Raw genomic sequence first — 25,152 nt, 5'->3', positions numbered from 1 at the left:
GAAACTGACCAGATCAGATGGAAACCAGCAGCCAACCTGAAGGATGGCTGGGACCTGAGTAGCCTCATCCTACTGAAAGACTAATTGTTAATGACTGCTTTGGACTGGTAAAATGATAGGGAGGGGGAAGTTATCCTACAAATATGAAAGAACCATGGCTAGAAAAGCCAGGGGGTGGCCTGCGGTGTGGTGGATCACTTTTATGTGGCCTTCCTTGCCATGGTTTGTAACTCCCGTGAAATGACTGCATGGTATTGTGTGAGTAAAGTCATTGTGGCTTGCCAAAGGGATTGGACAGCTTGCTAATAATGCAAATAAGGTGCATGGCACCCTTGCAGGGGTGGGACCATGCAAATAAGGTGGAGAGAACCCTAACAAGGGGATTGGTCAAATTTGCCATCCTGTTCGGCTTAAACGAGCCATCCATAAAGAAAAGCTAGGAGTGGAGCATGTCCTTTGGACCTGGGATCCCTGTGCTGAGAACCCCCTAGATTCAGAAGCCAGAGAGAGAGAGCTGTAACCCTGGAGAAGGCAAGAAGCAGTAGCAAGGAAATGGCAGCAGAACCAGCAGACTGGCAGGAGACGGCACCTTGGCCTTCCCGGCCCATTGAGCAAGGCAGTTACAGTGGGTGTGCCAAGTCCTGGAGCAAGAAAGCTGAATGCCTTTGGGCAGGAGGCTTCCTGGCAGAGTGGGGTGCCTCTGGGCACTTACTGGTGGAACTGAAGAGCTTTGTAACACTTTCCCAAACAAGGCAGAGGCCAGGCCAGCCCAAGAGGCCCAAGGGTCTGAGAGGCCAAGGGCTGAGGTGTTGAGGTGCCAAGGGATGAGAGGCCGAGGGCTCAGGAGAGGCCTGCCTGTGGGCACAGCTGAGAAGCTGTCCTGACCAAAGAACTGTATCCTGAGTTGTTCCTGATTCTGAATTCTAACCTGTTACTTCCCTAGTAAACGCCATAATCGTGAGTATTGTCCGTGAGTTCTGTGTGGCCATTGCGATGAATTATCGAACCCAGCAGAGAAGTACAGAGTGCCATGGGAGGGACGGCTGGTGTCAGAATTGATAAATAGGTTGTAGGATGGTACCTCATAGGAATCAGCTTTGGGCTGTTGATGCTGATGATTCTCTCTTCTTCCCCCTTGTGAATTTAGAGGAGGTCAGACGCTCCCCCTGCTATGCCATTTTTTTTTTTTATATCTCCTATGATTTCTTCTAGAAGTTTATAGTTTTAGGCTTTAAATTTATGTCTACGATATATTTTTAGTCAAGTTTTATGTATGATGCAGAACATGGATTGAAGTTCATTTTGTTGGCATATGAATATCACAATTGTTCTAGAATTTTCTGTTCCAAAGACTATCCTTTCTCCACCAAATTGGCATTGTACCCTGGTCAAAAACAAGCTGTCCATAAATATGAAGGTATATCCTGACTGTATTCTGTTCCATTGATCCATCTGCTTATCTTTATGGCAATACTACACTGCGAGTGTTGGTCTGCCAACTTTGCTGTTCTTTTTCAAAGTTGTTTTGAGTATTCTACGCCCTTTGCATTTCCATATAAATTTTAGAATCAGCTTGTCAATTGCCGGGATTTTGATGGTATTGCACCAAAGTGAGTGCTCGGTATTGAGTCTTGTGATTCACGAACATCGTGTATAATCTCTATTTTCATTTTCTTTCATTTCTCTCAGCAGTGTTTGTAGCTTTCAGTATACAGTCTTTCACATCTTTTGTTGGATTAATCTCTAGGTATTTCGTATTTTTTGATGCTACCGGAAATGGTATTTTTAATTTTGATTGCTCATTATTTGCTCCTATATAGAAATACAATTGATATATGCCTATTGTATCTCCAACCTTGTTAAACTCACATTAGTTCTAGTGGTAATCTTGTATATTCCATCAGATTTTTACATGATTCATCATGTCATCTGCAACTAAGGACAATTTTACCCCTTCTATTCCAATCTGGATGCCTATAATTTTCCTTTTCTTGCCTTATTCCACTAGCTAGCATCCCCACCACAATGGTGAACAGAAATGGTGAGAGTGGACATCCTTGGCATGTTCCTGATCTTAAGGTGAAAGCAGCCAGTCTTCCATCACTAAATATGATATTAGCTATAGATCTTTTGTAGATAATCTTTATCAGGTTTCTGAGGGCTTTTATAATTTATGGCTCTTGGGTGTTTTCAAATGCTTTTTTTTGCATCTCTTGAGATGGTCATATGGTTTGTATTTGTTATTGTTGTTAATAGGGTTAACTACATTGATTTATTTTTGTAAATGTTAACCCAACCTTGCATTCCTGAACCCTACTCAGTCATGATATATTATTCCTTTAATATATTCTCGGATTGGATTTGCTGAAATTCTGCTTAGACTATTTGCACCTGTGTTCATGGGGCATAGTTATCTGTACCTTTCTTTTTTTGTACTGTCTTTGGTTGGTTTTCATATCAGGGTAATGCTGGCTTCAGAATGTGTTTGGAAGTATTCCCTCCTTTTAATTTTTCTGGAAGATGTTGTCTAGAATTTATTTTATTTTTTTCCTTAAATGTTTGGTAGAATTCACCAGGAAAGCCATAAGGTCCTGGAGTGTTCATTGGAGGAGATGTTTTTAAGTACAACTTCAATGCCACTAACACCTATAGGGCTATTCAAGTTATCTATTTCTTGGATAGTTTGTGTCTTTCAGTAAATTTTCCCACTTCATCTAAGCTGTTGAATTTATCGGTAACATTTCCTTATTGACCTTTTAATACCTGAGCAATCTGCTCTGGTGTCACATTTCTCGTTCCTGACACAGGCAATTTGTATCTTCTCTCTCTTTTCCCTCATCTGTCTGCGTAGAGGTTTATCAGTTTTATTGATCTCATAAACCAGCTTTTGAATTGTACCTCCATAAAAAAAAGTTAGAAAAATCAGATTTTGGTTCCTCTGATTTCTTAAACTTGTTTTTCTGAATTCTATGTCATACTTCCCACTCTGATCTTTATTATTTCCTTTCTTCTTTCACAGAAACATACCAGGAAAGCCCTCCACGTGCATTCTCGTTGGTTTTCCAGATCGTTCCGCAGATTCTCTCTAATGCAGTAAATCAAGAAAATGAAATATTTGCCTAAACACACAGACAAAAAAATCCATTTAAAAAGAATTTTAAATGATAAATGGTAATGATCACGTTACAAGTGGAAAAAAAAACAGAAGTCAAACTGAATAGTCTGTGTGGAAGCAGCTCAGATGTGTATATTCGTCAGAACTAGGCGGGGGGACATATGCCAAAATCCTAACAGCTGCTGTCTCCGGGTGATAAAACAATAGGAGACTGTTCTTTCTTCGTTATTCTCTTCTGTATTTTTCATATGCTCTATAATGAGCATATACCATTTTTCTGATCAGGAAAAAATTCCTCTTGAAATTTGAGAGTGGACATCTTTTCACCATGAAGAGACAGGCAGTTGTGGGAAGACCGTCGGGGGTGCCCAGCTGAAAAGCATAGCTGTGACGAGGACAGGGAGTGCTTCCTATGGTCAAGGTGGCAGGGCTGCAAAGACGAGGCAGGGCCAGGTTATCATGGGTCTGGCCGAGGCTTCTTGACAGAGGCCTGGAGGGAATGAGCAATCCCTGGAGGATTCTAGGCAGGGCCATGACCTGCCAGGACCTCCATCACAGGTAGATACACTCGTTAACCTACTCACTGGTCATGCAGAATGGACTAGGAAGAAGCAGACTGAAGGACAGAAGTGGAAGTGAGAAGGAAATGGTAGTATTATCACAAAAGGCAGTGAAGCTGTGGGGGCAGAGAGTAGGGGACAGAACTGAGACGCTCAGTGGAGGGCTGATGAGAAGGTTCTGATCCAGGAGTTCACAGTTGCCGAAGGAGCCCAGGTCCAGCCTCTCCTGCCCTGCCACACCTCTGTGCCCACTCAAGAAGCCATACCTGGATGTTGGTGGACTAGAAAGACATTGCCTAGGATGCAGCACAGAGATGGACAGTATGAAAGACAGGCAAGGAGGACAGAATGAGGTGGCCAGATGGAAGTTTCCAGGAGAGATCAGAGAGATTAAGAAATGCAACATTCTACAACACAATGGTGCTGATTTTCCACACTTGATGAAAGACGTAGGCTCTCAGATTCAAGAAACAACAAATTCTGGGTAGGATAAATAAAAATAATCCACCACCTAGACACACTGTAGTGAAACCAGGGCTTCGAGCCAGTTTGCTCCAGTTCAAACCCCTGCTGAGAATTTGCATTTCTAACAAGTTCTCAGGAAGTTATACATAAGAATCGCTTGGGGATCCTATTAAAATATAGGTTCTGATTCTGTATATCTGGAGTGGAAATGCAAATTCTCCTCAGGGAACTTGTTAGAAATGCAAATTCTCAGCAGGGGTTCAAACCAGAATGAACCACTTTGAAGCCCTGAGTGAAACTGCCAAACACCAAAGTCAAAGAGAAGGTATCCAAAGTCACCAGAGAGGGGAGGATCAACTACAAAGGAATGTCAATTAGCTTGACAATCCAAGGAAGCCAGGAGACAGTAGTAGTGTGTCAACTTACAACTTTTCCTCCAACTAAACCACCATTCAAGAATGAAGGTAAAATAAAAAACATTCAGACAACTGAGAGTTCACATCACCAGATGTCACTGAAGGAAACTCAGACTTCAGGAAGAAGGAAATTAAATCCAAAGGAAGGAGTGATGAACAAAACAGAACAGTAAGACAAGAAAAGTAGCAAATCTGTGGGTGAAGATAAACAAGTCTTGACTGTATACAGGGAACACGATGACAATGACTAATTCAGATTTGTTTAAAAAGGGAAAACCAAAAGTCTGGGTGACAATGGTCCGTGAAACGGGGTGAGGGCGTGGGGGGCAACAGTAGGCGAAGCATTCAGGACAGAATCCCTCGGGAGCCACTGAAAGCTCAGAATCAGAATACATCACTGCGAAACGCTGAAAAGGTGAAAAGGCGGCACTGCACGTTTGGCTAGGCGCACACAGCGAGCTACCCTGGCGTGACTGCACGTGAGTCAGGCTCACAGGCGTGCAAGGAGAGTCTAGGCTGCATGGTCACATACATCACAAGAGCATAAACATACAAGCGGAACGACCAACTCCCAACCCGTGCCTCTGGCAGAGTGGGGGGACGGGGCTTCTGACTGGTTATTCTCTATAACCAAAAAAACCAAACCCATTGCCGTTGAGTTGATTCCAACTCACAGTGACCCTATAGGACAGTGTAGAACGGCCCCATAGGGTTTCCAAGGAGTGCCTGGTGGATTCGAACTGCCGGCCTTTTGGTTAGCAGCCGTAGCTCTTAACCACCGTGCCACCAGGGTTTCCTTATTCTCTGTGCTTTGTCTCAAACCCTTCATGTTGAAAATGAAATGGAAATTACCAACCCCTCTTCTTACCCCTTCCCTAACCACCTTTAACTTGGCCTTGGCCTTCCTTGTTACACCCGGAGTCCTGGGGTGATAATGCGGTACACAGCTCCCCCAGGCCTCTCAGGCCTGCAGACCAGACAGCCAGCTGCCTCTGCGGCCCCTCAGAGACCCACATCCAGAGCCACAGGTGGAAGGAGACGTGGCTCTTGGATGGGCAGAAACAAGGGCAGCAAGGACCAGTGCAGGGCCTCGGGAATGCCCATGGCCCGTCGGGACAAGTGGGGCACTGAACGGGGCCCTGTCTGAAACCCTGGGGCCTCACCCTGACTAGTGTTCCCAAAAGAAGTGCTCCCCCAGCCCCTGCACCCTCAGCCTGAGCCTGCAGCCTCTGTCCGGAGACAAGGGCTGTCCCGTCCCTGGGACCACGGCAACGACTATCCTCCCCTCGGGGGCTGGATGCCACGTTTCCCACAAAGACTCCCCTCTGATGCCAGGCAGGTGTGCTGGTGAGGGTCCTGCACACGGCGACAGAGCCTCCCCGCCACTAGGGTGGCTCCCGCAGTGTCTTTGCTGTGAGCCCCCAGCAACCCAAACAGTGAACATGCGCTGCTGCTCACTGGGAGGCTGGCGGTTCAAGTCCACCCGGAGGTGGCTCAGCAGAAAGGCCTAGCCATCTGCCTCTGAAACACCAACCACTGAAAACCCCATGGAGCTCGGTTCTCCTCTGACGCACACGAGGTCACCAGGATTCAGAGTGGACTCTGGCAACTGGTCTTTGCATCAAAACACAGAACACCCCCCCACCCCGTCTTTGCCCCTCGGAGGAGGCAGGCCCAGCAGGCGGGGCTGCGGATGGAGCCAGGAGCCGAGCCGTGGTCCACCTGCGCCCAAGACACAGTGGACAGACAGTTTGCTGTGTTTTCTCCCAGGAAGATGAGGGCTACCTCAGACCTGGCAGCAGTGCAGGGATTTCAGCCGGCACATCCAGCCGAGGGAAGAGGAAGTCTAGACCTCACAGAGCTGAATTCCAGACAACTACCGATCTCTGTCACCTGAGATCATTGTCCCCCAACCCCAAGGAGAAGTGGGGTCCCTTCATGCTCTTGGGGCTTAGGCCCCAGCCCCGGGCCCCCTCCACCCGGCAAAGCACGCGCCTGTGCGGCTGGGCGGCTCACCAGTGCTGTCGAAGCCATCGAGGGACAGGCCGTCAGCCCTGCGATCCTCCCCGGCTGGGTCGCAGGTGATGTGCGGGACCGTGAGCATCTTCTCCCCAGGGCCCACCCCACTGTCCCGGTCCAGCTTGAATTTCTTTTTCTTGACCTGAAACCACATGGCAGACGGGCCCCTAGGCATTCTGGCCAGGCTCTCCGCCCTCCCTGCCCCTGGTGAAGTGTGCATCCAGGCATTGTGTGGGGTCCCGAGGGTCCCGGCCCCGCAGGGGGAGGCAGAAAGCCCAAGGACAAACAGGGCAGGTGGGGACCAGAGCATGGGAGGGGGAGTGGATGCAGGCCCTGCGGGCATCTGGGAGGATGTTCCAGCAGAGGCCCTGGAGGCAGCTGGACACCAGGAGACCCGGGTCCCTCCAACATGGGTGTGGGCAGGAAGAGGAGCCCTCCCAGAGTCCCCACGCTTCATTCACCCTCCAGCCAAACCGTTTGACTGCCCACCCTGGCGGTCACCTGGCACCCCAGCTCTGTGACTTCAGAGCCCTCCGTGAGCCAGCTCCCCCGCTATCCCCACCTCCATGCCCATGTGGGAAGCTACCACCCAGGCTGCTCCAGACACGTGGCCAGAGTCCAGCCCCACCCTGCTGGCCCCAGGCACCTTCTCTGCCCCGCCCCCGTCCTGGGCAGGCAGTTACCATGACGGACTTCTTGGGCTTGGGGCTGGGGGAGACCAGGGCATGGCTGCGGGCGGGCTTGCGCACGTAGATCTTCCAGGTGGAGGACCCGGGGTTCTCAGCCGCGTAGCACCTCCACGCGGTCTGGGGTCGGGCAAAGGTGGCCGCGTCAGTACAGCGTTCCAGGAGGCGAGGGAGCCGGCGGGGGGCTGCGGCCCTGGTCAGTGCCCCTCCTGGCAGGACAGCGGGCACCGCGTGCCAGCCCTCCCCCCCGAGTGGTGGGGTGTCTGCACCCCACTTCGGCCATCCGCGGCCTCTTCCCGCTCACTAGCTGGCCTTGCTGCCCACGGCTCCGGGCCCCTCACCTCTTCCCTCCCACACTCACCCCCTGCGCAGAGCTGCAGCTGCTGAAGCAAGGGGGGCAAGGGCCCACTGAAGTCACAGGGTTCCCACCTCACCACTGGTCATGACCCTCAGGGGGGTCTTCTGGGGTGCAGGGCATCCCCGCTCACTGCTGCGCCCACCTCCCACAAGCAGAGATGCAGACCAGCCGGGGCGTCTGCTCTTCCACATCCCAGAGTCCGGGGGCCCAGAGCTGAGCTGCCCACCCTCCTGCTGGGAGTGGTTCGGGATCCCGGAGCCGGCACTAGCTTGCTTCCACCCCAATGGGCAGAGATCCCTTCACAACGGGAGGACAGCCTGCGGGGCGGTTGCACCTGGATGAGTGAGGCGGCCGCCGGGATCTGCCGGTTGAAGTGTTTCTGCCGCTGCTTCTGCTGGACCTTCAGGGCGAACCCGGAGCCGAGGATGCCCTGGGGGACAGACGAGGTTCGGTCCACTCAGGCCACCCACCCACAGGACATGGGGGCTGGGAGACGAGGTGGTCCCCAGCTTGCCTAGGCCAGCACAGGGCACAATCTGCTCCCTGAGGATGTGCCCAGTGAGGGGCCTGCTCCCAGGAGGGACCCAGGCCTCTCTGACCCACTCCCAGGGACTATTTGAGGACAGCCAGGTGGGTCAGCCCATCCGCAGGTGTCCAGACAGGAACCACACCACTGGGTGGTGGCTGGGGTCAGGAGATGGTCCTCATCCAAGGATGGTGGACGGGACAGGAAGGGCTGGCTCAGCAGATAGGGGGCTCCCATCCACAGAGGGAATCAAGCTGTACATACACATATGACATGCTCTGCGTGTACCACACACACGTGCACGCACATACACGTGCTATGCATACACTGATGACACACGTACAGACATGTTATACGTATACACAGCACACGTACACAGTATGCCATACATACGCCAACACACGTGTACGCAGGTCCGTGCTGTGTGTACACATAACGCGTGTACAGACACATGTATATACATGACACGTACAAGACACAAGCTATATGTGTACGCACATGTATACACAGACGTGTTATACATATACACACAACACACGTATACAGACACATGCTATATGTATACCTGTGACACGCATACACGTGCTATATTCATACGTATAAGACACGTGACTGCAAAGGCATTCGACTGTGTGGATCATAACAAACTACGGACCCCACTGCGAAGAACGGGAATTCCAGAACACTTAGCTGTGCTCATGAGGAACCTGGGCATAGACCACGAGGCAGTCGTTTGAACAGAACAAGGGGATATAGTGTGGTTTAAAGTCAGGAAAGGTGTGCATCAGGGGTGTATCCTTCCACCACACTTGGTTAATCTGTATGTTGAGCAGATAATCGAGAAGCTGGACTATATGAAGAACAGGACATCAGGATTGGAGGAAGACTCAGTAACAACCTGCGTTATGCAGATGACACAACCTTGCTTGCTGAAGGTGAAGAGGACTCAAAGACCACAGCCTTCAGTATAGATTACACCTCAACATAAACAAAAATCCTCACAACTGGACCAGTAAGTGACATCATGATAAATGGAGAAAAGATTGAAGTTGTCAAGGATTTCGTTTTACCTGGACCCACAATCAACACCCCTGGAAGCAGCAGTCAGGAAATCAATGCATTGCGTTTGGCAAATCTGCTGCAAAAGATCTCTTTAAGTGTTAAAAAAAAAAAAAAAAAAAGCATGATGTCACTTTAAGGACTAAGGGGCACCTGACCCAAGCCATGGTGTTTTCAGTCGCCTCCTATGCATGTGACAGCTGGACAAATAATAAGGAAGACTGGAGAAGAATTGACGCCTTTGAATTGTGGTGTTGGCGAAGAATATTGAATATCCCATGGACTGCCCGAAGAACCAACAAGTGTGCCTCGGATGAAGTACAGCCAGAAGGCTCATTAGAAGTGAGGATGGCCAGACTTCATCTCACATACTTTGGACATGTTATCAGGAGGGACCAGTCCCTGGAGAAGGACGTCATGCTTGGTAAAGTAGAGGGTCAGCGAGAAAGAGGAAGACCCTCAGGGAGATGGACTGACACAGTGGCCGCAACAATGGGCTCAAGCACAATTGTGAGGATGGCGCAGGACGGGCAGTGTTTCGTTCTGTTGTGCAGGGGGTCGCTATGAGAACGGACTCGACGGCACCTAACAACGACACACGTGTACACGTGCACGTTATAAGTGTACACATGGCGTGGGGGCACACATACACACAGCGTGTGTACACAAACTCTACATATACCGATGCCTTGTACACAGACACTATATGCATGTGACATGTATGTATGCACACGATGTACAAGGACACATACATGTGTTACACACACACAACACACATACATGTGCTACACGTGTGCAGCATGTACACAGATGACACACAGTAAGCCGGAAGATTATGACCGTCTGGGCTGTGATTTCTGGAAGGGCCCATGTACAGGGGTTCACCCTCAGGACCCCTGGCTCTCTCAGGGCCTCCCCGCACTGGGAACACTGATGCCCTCGGGGGGCCGCCCTGGGGCTGGGCCGCGGGCCTTGCCTCTCCTGTGTGCCGAGAAGGGTTGGGGGGCCTCGGTATATTGACAGAGGCCGGGATGCTGCTCCCACTTGCTAAGGACCCCAGGGGTGGGCAGGAGGGGTGGCCCCCAAGGCCCCCAGCGGGGAGCAGATTCTACCAGAGGTCGGTCTGCCCCGGGGCGGGGCTCTGGAGAGGCGGGGCGGGGAGCCGGGAGCGCGCACGTCCCGGCCGCACCTACCGCGGGGAGCGCGAAGAAGGAGATGGCGAAGACGGAGAAGCAGGAGGCGACGGTCTTGCCGACCCACGTCTGGGGCACCTTGTCCCCGTAGCCGATGGTGGTGACAGTGACCTAGGGGGGAGAGGCCACAGTCAGCTGCCCGAGGCTGGAGAGCCCGCCCGAGACCCAGGGAGGCCCAGCTTGGGTCTGTGTGCCAGGCCGGCCCCTGCGCCCCTCAGCGGAGGCCTGTGGGCAGGAGGGGGCTTCGGTGGGTCTCCGACTCTCCTCTGTGCGGAGCCCGCCGAGCCCACAGGCAGGGACGCGGCACAAGCAGCCTGCGCTGATGGAGCGTGGGGGCTCCGGGCGGCCTCGCAGGGGGCCGGCCTGGCACCGAGGTGGCCCATACCCCTGGGGCTGGCACCTGGGCCACCAGCATCGCCGCATGAACCCCAGGGGGCTGGAGCTCCCAGCAAGGCCGCCGACACAGGCAGGGACGGGATGACACACCACTTCCCGAAGCCACCCAGGGCACCAGACGCTTCGTTTCCTTTTTCCCCAGAGAACAAGATGCAGCCCGACCCTCCTTCTCAGTGGGGGAGTTGTCAGCCCGTCTGGCCGTCCAGGGCATGTGCTGGGACAATGGAGCGAGGGGCCGCCCACTCTCATCTGAGGCTTGCTCCCCGGGGTCCCAGGAGAGTCCCAGGTGGCGCTTTGCAGAGGTCGAGCCCACCCGGCTGTGCCAGCTGCAGCCCGGAGGCCCTGCCTGCATCCCAAGCCTGCCGCCCGCGGGTCGCCTGCTGTATGTCCGTGGAGCCTCGTCTTGTTCTGGGGCCTTGCTCACTCCCGCCCGAACGCCGGACAGCCAGCTCAGCCCAGGTCACCCAAAAGGGAGGCCTGCCACATGGGCCACAGTTAGTCTCAGCTGGAGCTCAGCCACCCCCGACCCTTCCAGCCCCTGGACACCCGCTCTGCCAGGCCTGGCTTCGCCTCCCTGGGGCCGCTGATCAGGACCAAGTGGGAATCGGCCGCTGGCTGGCCCTTAGAGGCCTCCACTCCAGCTGAGGCCAGCAAGAGCATGGGGGACGGCAGGGGCCCACCAAACAGATCAACGGAAGCGGTGACCCCCGGCCCGCTGGGGCCTCCCAGGAGACCCTGGACCCTCGCTGCCCCTTGCTGTCCACTGGCCACCAGGTGGAGGGAGGGAGGAAGGAGGGACACATGGACAAGACAGGCACACGGGGGTGCTGGGCAGGCCTGGAGCAGAGGTGCAGCGTGGGGCAGTACAGGGACCTGTCACAGGAACTGAACTATACCGCAGAGCACCTTAGTATGCTGTGAAGTGCAAGCACTAATTTCAGCTGCTGTGGCTGGGAAAATGCTCCAGGACGGGCCACTGCTGGGGCCTGGCCACGGCCCCAGCCCCCACGCCGCCCACAACAGCCCCCCTCACGCCATCTCCCACACCCGCCTGTGTGGAGCAGGCCCCTGCCGCTTCACTGCGCTGGAAATGCCCACACGTCCACCCAGTTACGCTCAGGCCAGTGAGCGCCGGGCCCTGCGAATGGACCACCCCAGTCGTGCGTGCGTGGGCGCACGCTCACAGACGCACCTCACGCAGATGAGCACACCACGTGTGTACATGCTCGCACACACACACGGCACGTGGCCACCGAGGAGCACGGCGGTGCCCACGTCCCAGCCCAGTGCTCACTGGCATGCTCGCCTGCACAGCACATGCAAGGCGGGCCACACACTCGGGGAGCAAATGCCGGGACCCCCGCAGCGGGCCACAGGTAAGGGGTCTGGGGCATCTGCGCCCCTTATCTGCAGCTGTCCTCTCTGGCCGGGTCTGTGCCCCATGTTGTGGGCCTGGGCCGCAGCTGCCTGCTCTGGGGGGCCCTGTGCACACAGGACGGGGCCACTTCACAGGGGAAGCAAGTCCCAGGCAGTGACCTCACAGCCCTGGGGGCTCAGAGTGCAGCGGCCCTGGAGGGCTGGCTCACTCACTGTTCATTTGTCCATGCCACCGGGCCAGCCTGAGCGGGCCGGGACCCAGCCCTAGCTCCCAATAGCCCCCACAGCCTGGACGCTGGAGCAGGGAGCTGACCACAGAGGGCTGTGACCTCTGAGGGACGGTCACTCCTCCCTGATCGTGAACAGTCTGTTCCTCCACCCCGAATGCCCTCATTGCTGGTCACTGGCAACCTTCTATCCATCCTTCAAAATTCCTCTGCTGAGCCCTGAGATTGCATTAATCCCTCTGCCCCCCGACCCTGCATGTAAGGAGTGCCCCCCGGGCAGGGCCGGTTCTGCTCACCTTGGCCTCCCCCTCCAGCATCATCGGTCCCCTCCCAGAGAAGACAAGATCTACGCAGGTGGAGGGGGGAGCAGGCTGGGGCATGGAAGAGGCAGCTCCGCAAAAGGGAGTTGGGTAGAGGGAGGGGCCCGAGAGGAACTGGCTAAGAGGCAGCTGCACCCATCACAGGGTCCAAGCCTCGCCATGGGCATTAAGTACGGAGAGATGAACCGGCTTTGTGGGCTCCTACTCATCCTACAAAACCCACCTTTAAATGCCCTCCTCAGGGGGCTCTGGCTGGGCCCCAAGCCCACATTTCTTATCCCCGTAGCCAGTGGTCCACAGATGAGGAAGGACCGTGCCCAGGTGGGCAGGGGCCTGGGGTCTTTGCAGGGAGCTTGAGCAGAGGAAAGCCCTGAACTAAGGTGGGGGGAGGTACGGCCTGGTTCTGCTACGTCCTGGCCCACGGGCCTCGGTTTCCCTTGCTTCAGTGAGGTCCTGACGCTGGCCCCACACACTAGGCGGGGCTGATGGGGCCTGAGTGGGAATGTCTGGGAAGCCTGGCCCTCAGCCTGTCTGGATGCAGTACAGCCTGGAAGGCTGGAACCTTCCAGAACCTCCTTCGGGTAGGAGTGGACCAGAACTTGCTCCGTCTCACATGGTGGCTTAATTAGAGGGACAGGCTCCGGCCTTTCCGCTCCAAACACTCCATTTAGGTGGGGGGTGAGGACACAGCCCAGAGCCTCGTCTTACAGACCCCCACACCCACACAGAGCAGCCCGTGTATGGAGCAGCATTTCCCTGCTCACACCTTCCCACAAACAAGCGCACTTTGTTCCAAGGGCAAGAAAAGTGTCTGAAACACACACACCCACCCCACCCCCGCCCAAACACCCTGGCGGCCAGGCTCCGGGCGCCACGCTGGGGGACCAGCGAGATTTCACATCCGAGTCAGCCCCACAACTGGCTGCCGCTAACTAGTGGGGGAACACTCAGTCTTTGGAGCCGCACCTTGACGGCTGTGGAAACCAAGGCTGGGGGGAGGGGCTGTGCCCAAAGCCCCCGAGTCAGGGGCAGAGTGGGGCTGGAACCCCCTAGCTGGGGAGGGACTTTCCTATGAGGGATGTGGCCGGCGGGCCACAGGGCAGTCACCACTCTGCAGGCAAACGCTGGACACACACCACTGGGCACCAACGCAAGGACCCGGGCCGCCTGAGAGGCCCCCCTGCCCTACGGGGGCACTAAGCTCGTTGTCACACAGCCCCGGTGCGGGCTCACCAAGGTTCTCCCAGGGGACAGTGGTGGGCAGCTTCTCCCTGCCCTCTGCAGCCCTAATACCCCGTTTTAGGGTTTATCTCACCCATCTTAGAGGGGAGGGCTCCACTCCTGGCTCGTCCTCCATCCCATGCCCTGGGGCCACGGGGTTTGGAGACCAAATGAGGCTTGGGGCACACCCGACGTAGGGGTTACAGTGACCCTCCTGCTGGGTGCCCCTCACAGCCATGCCGGTCACGCAGACCCGCCTCTGCCCCCAACAGGATCATCGGGCCCCACCTGTGGTGGCACGGACAAATTCGGACAAAGGAAACTGTCCACACCCAACCTGGGCGCCAGGGGCTTAGCTCGAGGTTACCCATCGTCCAGTCAGCCTGAAAATGCCCCCAGCCACCCCGTCCGTGCTCCTTGAGCTGCATTTGTCCTGGAAGCGGCAGGAACACATCCCCTAACTCGAGCCCTGGCCGCTCCCCCGGCCAGCTGCAGGGCGGCTGAGGCTGTGAATGGAGCTGCTGGCCCTGAGGTGGGCTGGGCGACAGGGCAGTGGGCAGGGCGGCCAGGGTGCAGGCTCGGCACGAACAATGGTGGCGGATGCTTGGGGCCGGGCACGGGCTGCAGCTGATGGCGCACAGTCCCTGATGCCAAGGCCACACAAAGGGGCCGTGTTCCCGGCTGTCGGCGGATGTTTGCACAGGTGTGGGGGGTTGGAGCGTGGTACCATGAGGGCAGGGGGCAGCCTCCGCTCCACGAGGCTCCCTGTGGCCGGGAAAGCAGGCCAGGCAGCTGCCAAGCTCGCCACAGCCCCCCGGGACCTCTCCTGGCTCTGGGCTGGCTGTTCCACACAGGCCTGTCCCCAGAACGCGTCCCCACTGCCACCACGGGCCAGCTCCCGCCCAGACCGTCCCAGCTGCTGCTCTGGGGCCTCGAGCGCAGGCTAGCATGGGTGGGGGGAGGCTGAAACTGGGGTGTCTCTGGCCTGGGCGGGGTCAGTGTGTCCTGCCTTCCCTAAGCCATCCAGCACACTAGAAGCTTCCAGAAAACTCACTGACTCAGCCGTCATCTGGGGCCCTGCATGAGCAAGGGGCCGGGGGTTGGCCCCTGCCCCCACCCTGTGGGCTTGGACAGCCCTCACCTCACACCCTGAGCGGTCCCCTGCCCTGTGCCCCATGCGCTCAGACAGCCCCTGCCCCACACCCCTGAACAGCCCTCCCCTCCTGCCTCCTCTCAAGGGTGGAGGAGACTCAAGAGAGATGAAGGCCCTTCCTTTCCGGAAGGAGCTTCCAGGGAGAGACACACAGGGCCTTTGGCGGGATCAGGGCCCCACCAGGGCGGTGGCCCCCACAGCTGTCCGCCCACCCTGTCTCATGCCTCTCAGCCCCCACCCTGCCCCAGGGCCTCGGCCCCCCTCAACCACGCAGGGCCTCCTCCCCAGCCCCAGCCCCGCTCTGCATTACCGCAGTCCTTCCCAACGGCTGAGCCAGCCTGGGCCTCAACGCCCACCGGGCTGAAAGCCTTCCCGTGGCCAGTCTGCTCTGACCACCTGGCATGCCCACACCAGGCTGCCACAGGGCCACAAGGACACTGTTCCCCTGTGGGGTGCCCCCGTGCAGTCCCGGCCAATGTCCCCGGTGCAGTTAAGTGCCAGGCCCGCCTTCCCAGGAGACTCAGGTGGGGTTGTGGGGGTGCTCAGCTAGTCCAGGGCGATCTCCGCCAACAAGCAGAACCAGCCCACTCCCTACCCGTCCAAGTCCTGCCCTGCCCTGCCCCCCCAGAGCGGGTAAGGGTCGGGAAAGAGGCTCTCAGTGGCATGCTAGGGGGGTGCAGAGAGCAGCCCATGGCCCCCGTTCGACCCAGGCTCCTCGGCTCAGTCCTGAGAGACACTGCCCGCGGCCTGGAGCAAGGCCCCAGTCACCCCCTCAGACACCCCAGATTCGCACTGTTCACTCATCGTTTACGACCCTGCAATGGCCTCTTGGGGAGTCACAGGCAGGGAAACTGCGGCACGGAGCAGCTCAGCAGCCTGCCCACAGCCCCATCCACTGTCGGTCTGCCTGTCTGAGCTGAGACACCCCAGCCCCCAACCCCACCATGTCAAGGCAGACTTCCTGAGCCCGCAGCCCGCAGTCCCCAGGGGGACCCCGACATGACTGGTTTTGATTTTGGAGGTTAACACCTAGTGTGCCAACTGTGGTTTCCTCAGCAAGGGTTGGAGGCCAGGAAGGGGTGTGTTTTCGGAGAGGGGGTTGCAGGGCCGGCCTGGGCACGGGGACAGCTAGCCTCAGCAGAAGGGCATTTGCCAGAGGACGTGGCTCTGGGTGGAGTTCCGTGCAGGGGACCATGGGCTGGAGACCCCAGGGCCAGCTACCCCTCTCCCTGTGGGCCTGCCTCCTGGGCAGCCCCTGTGGGTAGGGGTGAACGTTGAAGACACCATGCTGAGTGAAATGGGCCAAATGGGAAAGGACACACAGCATATGATCCCGCTGATACAGACCATCTAGAACAGGCAAGCCCACAGAGACAGAAAGGATTAGGGGTTATCAGGGGCTGGGCGAAGGAAAATGTGGAGCTAAACTATTTTGTTGTTGTTGTTTAAAGTTCAAAGATAAAAGTATTAAGAACTTCCAGACAGACCCACAGAGCATTAACCTCAGCGGGGGCCTTCAAGCCATGTGTCTGCCAGGCCCCGGGGTCTATGGCTCCACGTGTGAATCAGTGTTTGGGGTTCTGAGCACAGCCCGCGGCCGGTGGGAACCCCCAGTGAGGGAGAAAGTCTGGAGAAGCTAGAGCCTTGTGGGGTGTGGACCGAGCCAGCTCCGGGCCCACCAGCCTGGGGACGCCACTCACCACACCCCACCACAGCGCGTCCGCATAGCTGCCGAATTCGACGCGGCCCGACTCGTTCACGGCGTCCTTCTCGGCCAGGTACACAAAGTAGGAGGAGAAGATGAGACCCAGGAAGCCGATGTACAGGGTGGTGATCAGTTCCTGCGGGGGGGGGGGCAGCGGTCAGCCGGGTGTCCCAACCAGGCCAGTGGCACTCCCAAGACACCTCAGAGCGGGCGGAGATGGCCCTGCAGCAAATCCAATTATCTGCCACGTAGTTTCACATCACGCACCGTGTCACGCACGCAGCCATCGGACTTCAAGAGACTTCTGGCACCCGGGAACCAGGGCTCGTCTGCATGGTGCTCATGGACCACACGTACCCCACTCGCTCACTACACGAGGGGCCCGAGAGTGGGCCGGGGACCCTCTGCGAGCAGGGGATGGCCCTCTCCTCCCGCGGAGCCAAGCTGGCTCCAGGGCGGCCCGGGAAAGGCCGCTGGTGCCCCACCCTCACTGTCTGTCCGTCTGGTTGGGATTTCTGAGCCTCGAGGACTGCTTCCTGTCTGGCATTTCTGTCATTTTATTTGCCTGATGTTTTTTTGTTTGGGCATGAAGGGACGTGGGCACGTCACAGCCTGGGCACAGAGACCCTGGGATGGCTTCCTGCACCTGAGTTGCCTGGCGGGGTCCAGGAAGCCGAGACCCTGCACTGCTCCTGGCAGAGATCAAGGGGAGCCTCGGTCTGTGTTTGTCCTGCCCTTCGCCCCGCCCCCCCATTCGCACCCTGGGCCCACCCCGCCCTTTGACCCGCCCCGCCCTTCGCCCTGCCCCTCTGTCATATCTCCCGGGCGCCCACCTGGCGGTGGATGAAGACCACAGAGCCGAGCAGCCTCCAGGTACCTCCCTGGCGGTCCACATGCAGCATCCTTAGGATCTGCAGGAAGCGGATGCCCCTGCGGAGGGGGCGGGGGGGATGGGGAGGCGAGGTGTGGGAGACGGCTGGTGGGAGATGGCGGGGTGTACCCATCCTCACCCACCACCTGGACTCGCACCTTGCTCAGGTGCCTCTGAATTCTGCTCCCAGGGCCGCCCCCGGCCCCAGGGAACTGCTCAAAGCTTCTAACCCGCGCTGCGTCCTCCCCTCCCTGACCTGAGGGTCCAGCCACTGCACTAAGCCCACCTTCCCACGCTCCCACAGGCCTCAGAGGGCCCCCTGGGGAGGCTCTGGGATCACACCCAGTCCGCAGACAAGACGGAGTCACCCAGACTTGGCTAGTAACCTAGGGGCTGGATCTCCAGCCGGGGAGCGGAATGGGAAGGGGGCTGCCTCCGAGGGGGGCGAACCCGAGTCAGAGACCAGCCTCACAGAGCCCCCTACTGCCTGCCAGACAGAGCGGCCCGCCCACCTTACAGAGCTGGGGGTGAGGGAGTGGCTGATGGCCGAAATGAGGGGCGGGGCTGGCGCGGCCAGGCCCCAGGAGCCTGAATACCTGGGCATGCACGGCCGGGGCCAACTGATGCCACCATGGTGCTCACGGAGGACAGGCTAGTGACTGGTCAGGGGAGGGGTCGCCCCATGGATCCAGCTCCCTGTTCACCCAGGCCCACCCCCATCCGGGGTGCACCCCATTCCTGTGCTGTCTGCTCAGCCGCTGGAGCTGTCATGTCCATCTGTCTACAGGGCAGCAGCACCCCAGCCCGAGAGAAGGGGCTGCAGGGTGCTGGTGCTCCCAGCAGCCCAGGCCTACCTGATGGCTGAGGTGGCGAACACCTGTCCCTTGGAGCCCACGCAGAGGACCACCAGGGAGGCCACCACCACGATGAGGTCTGCAGGGACAGAGGGGACAATGGTCATGGCACCACAGGCCAGTGGGGGTGGGGGGCCTGGGGGAGCACGGCCCCACCCTGCCCCAGGAGGGCCCCAGGACCGGGGGACATGGAGACACCTTGTGGAGGGGGAGCCAGATCAGGTCCCGCTCTGAGAAGGGACAGAGGAAACCGCGCCCACCACGGGCCCTGGCACACAGGCCATCAGAGGCTCCTGGGTGCTGAGTGGGCCCGACCAGGCCCCCAGGCAGCTTCTCAAGTACAGCCACAAGAGCCCCAATGTGCCCAGAGCTGGGCGCCCTGGGTGGTCCCCCTGCCAGCGGCCTGCCCATCCCAGGGGAGCAGCCTGGGGTCTCAGGCCTCAGGCAGGAGCTACCTGGTGATGGTGCTGTGCTGTGGTGGCCCCCCGGCCAGAGTCCCCAGTCCTGAGAGGTGCGACTCACCGATGATGGAAATGGGCTTCCGGGCAAAGCGCAGACGCCCCCAGATGCCCACGTACTTGCTGCGGCAGCCGGCCGACCAGAGACGCACCACGTACTCCGTGCCAAAGAAGACCACCAGCACGATCTCCTGTGGGGACAGGGCAACCCGCTCAGACAGGGCACCCCAACCTGCTCAGACGGGGAATCCCACGACCTTGCTCAGATGGAGGACCCTGCATCCCCTCAGACTGGAGACCCCGTAATCCACTCACATCAGGGGGCCCTGTGACCTGCTCACACCTGTGGACCCCATGACCCACTGAGACCAGGGTATCCTACAATCCGCTCAGACTGGGGGGCCCCATAACCCATTCACACTGAGCACAGCAGGCCCGAGCCCAGGTCTGTTAGGGACGGGGGCTCTGGGCCCGGCGGGCAGCCCCGACCCAGTCACACCCGCATTACCTCCTCTGGGCCACCAAGAGCTGGGAAGGTAGAGCTGGGGTTCCCAGCATGGTGGGGAAGTCCCCCTCCAAGGGGCTAGATTCCACCCCTGGGCACAGACGTGGGACCCTGGGCTTAGTGTCTTCAGCTGTCACATACGGAGAGTAATGATCCCGACCTCGTGGGCTCTGGTGAGGGCTTAATGCAAAAACGTGCATTCAGCGTGAAATGTAGCATAGCGCTCTGCTCAAAGCCTTGGCCACTGTCTACCTGGTCTGCAGGCCCAGCGCCTGCCCAGCCCTGGCACCAGGAGGTACCCAGAAGTCTGCGGGGTGAGCCAGGGAACCCATCCCTCCCTCCCCCAGGCATGGAAGGCAGCAGTGCAAAGCTCGAGGCACCCCGTTCCTCAGGCTGCTTCTGCCTCGTGCCCCTCTGAGCCGCGGCAGGGGGCTCCTGCTCCTGCCTGGTGACACTGGCGGGCCCCATCCCCAACGTCCCCGGCCAGGGCATCCACCAGGAATGGGTGCCAAGTGTTATTAATTAGGACGAAATAATATTTACATCATCTAGCTCGTGTTTGGGGCAAGCGCCACAGACAAGGAGAGAAAATTTGGAAAAGTTTACTGCTTTTCTCTTGCAAGAGGTTTTTGGTTTGTAACGTTGGATCCTTTGCGGGGGGGGGGGTCATGTGTGGCTAAGCGCATGAGGGAGAGCAGGGGACATCTGTATCTGAGGCTCAGTGACTTTGCCGGGGGCTGACCAGACCCCACCTCTGTCCTCCAGTCCTGGGGTGGAGGCTGACTGAGCCCCCCAGGGCAGGGGCCATGTCGGCCTGGCCCCCCACCCTCTCTTTGGCCCCTGGAACAGGGCCTGCCCTGGTTGGCGCTCAATCTGGACTTGCTGAATGAATGAATGGCCCAACGAATGAATGACAGACACCCAGGAGTGACTGTGAGCTCTGGGTAGCAGGGACCTCGTGTGCTCATCTGGGCCCCTGAGAATCTGGCTCGGCAGGCTCCCAGTCGCATGCGAGGAGCAGAAATGGAGGGGTGAAGGCACTGTGCCCTCAGCAGGGTGTGGGGAGAAGCAGGGCGGTGAGCTCAGCCTCCCCAGGAAGCCGTGCTGCGGTGCCAGGATTCCCGTCTGAGCATTCGAACACCCCAAGGGCCATCAGCCACTAACTGACCTCCAGCCGCTGACGCTGAGAGGGGGACACACATGTCTTCATACAGGATGGCCCCCGACCAGCTGGCGGCCCCAACGGGAGGAAGAGAAACACTGTTGCTGTCAAGTCGACTCCAATTCATGGCAACCCCCTGCGTGTCAGAGCAGAACTGTGCTCCATAGGGTTTTCAATGGCTGATTATTCGGAAGCAGATCACCAGGCCTTTCTTCCAAGGCACCTCTCGATGGACTTGAACCACGAACCTTTCATTCACAGTTGGGCACGAAAACGGTGCCACCTGGGGGGGGCTCCACCCCCCCAGGGTAGTGGCCAGAGGCCCGCCTAGCAGACCCTTAGACCACTGGGCTGATATATTTTTTTCTTATTTCCATCTTCTTATTCCGTAATCCCTTCTTCAGCCATGCCCTGAGCAGATCTGAAGTGGTACTTGAGTCTCTTAGAGTAAATGTTACTTCTAGGGATTGCCGTTTTTTAAAACAGACTTCAGTTTTTAGAGCAGTTTTAGGTTTATAGAAAAATTGTCCAGAAAGTACCGAGGATTCCCATATACCCCCCTCTCCTACAAACCCACGGTGGGGTATCACTTCACACCCACGAGGGCGGCCATTATCAGAAAGTGGAAAACAAGAGGTGTTGGAGAGAATGTGGAGAAGCTGGAACCCTCACCCATGGCTGGCGGGCAGGTAAGGTGGTGCAGTCACTGCAGAAAACAGCGCGGTGATGCCTCAAAACATGCAACACGGGATTAGCATAAAAAACAAAAACCAAACCCGCTGCCGTCGAGTCCATTCCGACTCCTAGCGACCCTGCAGGGCAGAGAAAAACTGCCCCAAAGGGTTTCCAAGGAGCGGCTGGTGGATTCGAGCCAGCAGCTGGGCTTGTAACCACAATTCCAGTCGTAGATACACACCCTGTCTTAGTCCTCTAGCGCTGCTATAACAGAAACACCACAAGCTGGGGGCTTTAACAAACAGAAGTGTATTCTCTCACAGTTTAGGAGGGTACAAGTCTGAATTCAGGGCGCCAGCTCCAGGGGAAGGCTTTCTCTCTCTGTCGGCTCTGGGGGAAGGTCCTTGTCTCTTCAGCTTCCGTTTCCTAGTTCCATGGAGATCTCCGCGTGTCTTGACATCTAATTTATCCTATCCATCTTACCCCGTCTCTGCTTTTTTGCTTGTCCTAATCTGCTTTTTATATCTTGTAAGAGATTCACTCAAAACACACCCTACGCTAATCCTGCACCATTAACATGACAAAGACAACCCATTCCCCAAATGGGATTCTAACCACTAGGATTTACAATACGTATTTGGGGGAGGGGGGACACAATTCAATCCCTAACACACCCGAAAGAATGGAAAACAGGTGTTCGAACAATAACTGGTACACGGAAGTCCACAGCAGCACGGTTCACAACAGCCAACGTGTGGAAACTACCCGGGTGTTGTGTGTCAAGCGCTGAATGCATAAAGAAAGGCTGGTGTATCCAGAAACCGGGATATAATTCAGCCATAAAGGGAACGAAGCTCTGATACGTGTTCCAACACGGATCAACCCGCAGCACTGGGGAGAGAAAGACCACGTGCTGTGTGGTTCCGTTTCTGTACAACATCCAGAACAGGCAAATCCACAGACAGAAAGAAGGCTGGTGATTGCCAGGGGCTGGGGCCGGGGGGGGGGATGGTGACAGCTCCTGGGTACGGGGTTTCCTTTTGGGGTGATGAGAAAGATCTGGAACTAGACAGAGGTGATAGCTGAACACTGTAAATGTCCTAAATGCCACCGAATTGTACACTTTCAAATGGATAAAGTGGTAAATTTTATGTGACGGGAATTTTTCTCTTTTTTATAATTTGTTTTAGTTTTTGTTGTTATTGAGAATATACGCAGCAGGACATACGCCAGTTCAACAATTTCTGTGGGTACGATTTTCAGTGACATTGATGACATTCTTCCAGTTGGGCAGCTATTCTCACTCTCCTCTTCCGAACTGTTCTTCCCCCGTTAATATAAACTCACTGCCCCCGAAGGTTCCTAGCTCATCATTTGGGTTGCTGTTGTCAATTGGATCTCATTTAGATGGATCTGAAAAGGGCCCAATGCTCAAGGCTGACATTCTTTACTAGCTAAGTTCAATTATTGTTTGGTTTTAAGAAGACTTCAGGGGATGTTTTTGGTTTAAGGTTTAAAGGTTATTTTAGGGCAAAAGTTTCAGGGGTTCATCCAGCCTCCATGATTTCAGAAATGGATTCTGTTATGGGTATTTTACCACAATAAGAACAAACCGAAGTGCTCCGTAGGTCCCAGGGCCCCTCTGTAGCTTTGGTCTTTATGGGTTTCCTAAGTACTGAAAGCTGCGGCCTGGCCCCAGGGCCCAGGGGAAATCACTTTGCTTCTGTCCTTGATGCCTCGGGCCTTAGTCCTCAGGGCCTGTGGTGAGTTCAGCACTGCTGAGAACATGTGAACACGAGCAATATGCCAACTGCAAACGGCCCCACAAACGCGAGCCGTATTTTCTCAGGAGGACGACAAAGGAAATGTCCCAAAGTGTAAAGGATTGGGTTCAAAAAAAAAGCTAAACCCGGTGCCTTTGAGTCGATTCTGACTCCTGGCAACCCCACGTGTATCAGAGTAGAGCTGCTCTATAGGGTTTTCAATGGCTGTGACCTTTCGGAAGCAGATCGCCAGGCCTTTCTTCCAAGGCGCCTCTAGGTGGGTTCAAACCCCCAACCTTTCGGTTAGTACTCGAGCACTTAAACATCTGTGCCACCCTTAAGGTGGTGGAAATACGGGTGCACTGTTGACCACACTCGGGCATTGAGTGGAGCTGGGCTGCATCTTTCTGAAAGTTACTACTTCACCACCGAGGCTGAAATCTTGTCGTTGGAGAGACAGACATTTGCAAGCCCCAAAGGCTGGGAGCGTGTGATGCAGAAGGGAGAGAAACGCTCAACCTCACCAACAAGGAGCAGCCATTCTCCTGGGGACACGCCGTCATGTGGACAAACTGGGGTTTTGGGGTAACAGCCGTATAACCGCAGATCCACCCGAACCCAAAGCATTGAGATAAAGGCAGAGAAGACCAGGTGACGAGCTGGAGTCTCCTTCAAGAAGGAGACCCCGGGGAGGCTGGACATCGGCTCCTAACTGCCCGTGGCCCCACCACTGCCCGGGAAGGATGAAGGTCGAGCTGCCGTTTTATCTCGTTTTGTTTTTATCATAAACAAGTGAATCTCCATCCTTTGAAGATTCCCAAGGCTCCATGTGCTTTGAACCCCGGAAGCCGCAGGCACCGCGTGATTTAGAAGCGCCCGGGCGGCCGGAGGTCACCCCGCTGGGATTTGCCATGCCTGTGCTGTACTGGGGATGAAAGCGTTTTTCTCCGTGATGAAGGAAGCCTCCCAGATCCTTATCGGCGGTATTGTCCTGGCCTCCCGTGGGGCTGCCCCATTGTCCTCAAGATGAAAAATGAATTTCATAGAGGGTTGAGACGAAGTACCCCGCAGGGGAGGGGGGTGTGTAGAGCAGGAGCCACCGCAAGTGGGATTCGGGGTTAGGGACGGGCGCACAGCTGGCCACTCTGGGGGCCTGGTGGGTGCCAGCCTGGGAAACCCTCTGCAGGGGCTCCTAGGACCCATCTGTCCCACTGAAGGCCGCCTGAGCAGGGTGCTGGCCCTCTCAAGAGGTAAACAGGACTTAGCCAGGCCAAGGGGGGGCCCAAAGACCTGAAGGAGGGTCGGGGTATACTGGGGCCAGCCCAGGCCGCTGACCAGGGCCTGGGGTGCGCAGGGGACAGGCTGTTCCGGGGCCAGCTGTTCCACCTCCATGAGGGGCTGAGAAGCCACAGAGCATGGCACCTGGGAGGGTCAGCTGGCCAGAGCGTCATCCAGGCGCAAGGGCTGTCAAAGCGCCCTTTGTTCCTGGCCTGCCTGCGGTCAGCTGCTGCACTGTGCCCGCCGAGGGGACATGTGCTGGGCACAGCTGGAGCCCTGTGTCCATGCCTGCCACCCAGAGCAGCAGCCCCGCCCAGCCAGAGCTGCTGGGGGCTGTGCTTTGGCTGGCAGGTGTGGAGGGGAGACTCACAGGTGAGACACGGGGCTCCTGGGCTCTGTTTGGGGGGCGGGGCACAGCCTGGAGGAGGCAGGGAGGCTCAGGGAAACAAGAGGATGCACGGTGTGGGGCTCCAGGCACCCCAGACTTCCGCAGCAGGGGGAGCCGCCACTGCCCCCCGACAAGCCCTTCCTCACCCATCCCCTTAGCAGGTACATAGCGGGGCACTGCTGCTGCTCTGGCCTGCTACCCAGGGACGGGTCCTTTCTGCTCAGCCCCCACCTCGGCCCATGTTGCCCCCCACCCACGCAGCAGGCCCCGTCAGAGCCCACCCTCAGACTCCGTAAAGGCTCCAGAAGCCGAGCGCTGAGACCAAACCCACCCTCTGCCCGATAACCACAGAGAAGCTTCGGGTGGGGGTGCGCCCAGTTTCCGGGCGCCTGTCTGTGGGTG

The 25,152-nt window shown here is 56.9% G+C and overlaps 1 protein-coding gene across 1 annotated transcript in view; it reads right to left on the bottom strand.

Moving 5' to 3' along the window:
- KCNQ1 (potassium voltage-gated channel subfamily Q member 1) overlaps positions 1-25,152 on the bottom strand; it is a 379,201-nt gene that overhangs the window by 234,197 nt on the left and 119,852 nt on the right. Inside the window, exons 17-24 of the mRNA XM_004389436.2 lie at positions 19,044-19,170; positions 18,522-18,600; positions 17,630-17,726; positions 16,792-16,932; positions 10,398-10,508; positions 7,954-8,049; positions 7,259-7,381; positions 6,573-6,717 (exon numbers count right to left, since the gene is read on the bottom strand). Coding sequence (XP_004389493.1) covers positions 6,573-6,717; positions 7,259-7,381; positions 7,954-8,049; positions 10,398-10,508; positions 16,792-16,932; positions 17,630-17,726; positions 18,522-18,600; positions 19,044-19,170 — 919 coding nt within the window. The remainder of the gene's footprint in view (positions 1-6,572; positions 6,718-7,258; positions 7,382-7,953; positions 8,050-10,397; positions 10,509-16,791; positions 16,933-17,629; positions 17,727-18,521; positions 18,601-19,043; positions 19,171-25,152) is intronic.

This window comes from Trichechus manatus, unplaced genomic scaffold (assembly GCF_000243295.1).
Source record: "Trichechus manatus latirostris isolate Lorelei unplaced genomic scaffold, TriManLat1.0 scaffold00244, whole genome shotgun sequence".
Lineage (NCBI taxonomy): Eukaryota > Metazoa > Chordata > Mammalia > Sirenia > Trichechidae > Trichechus > Trichechus manatus.
Note: the sequence above shows the minus strand (reverse complement) of the source record. Positions and strands in the feature narration are given on the sequence as shown.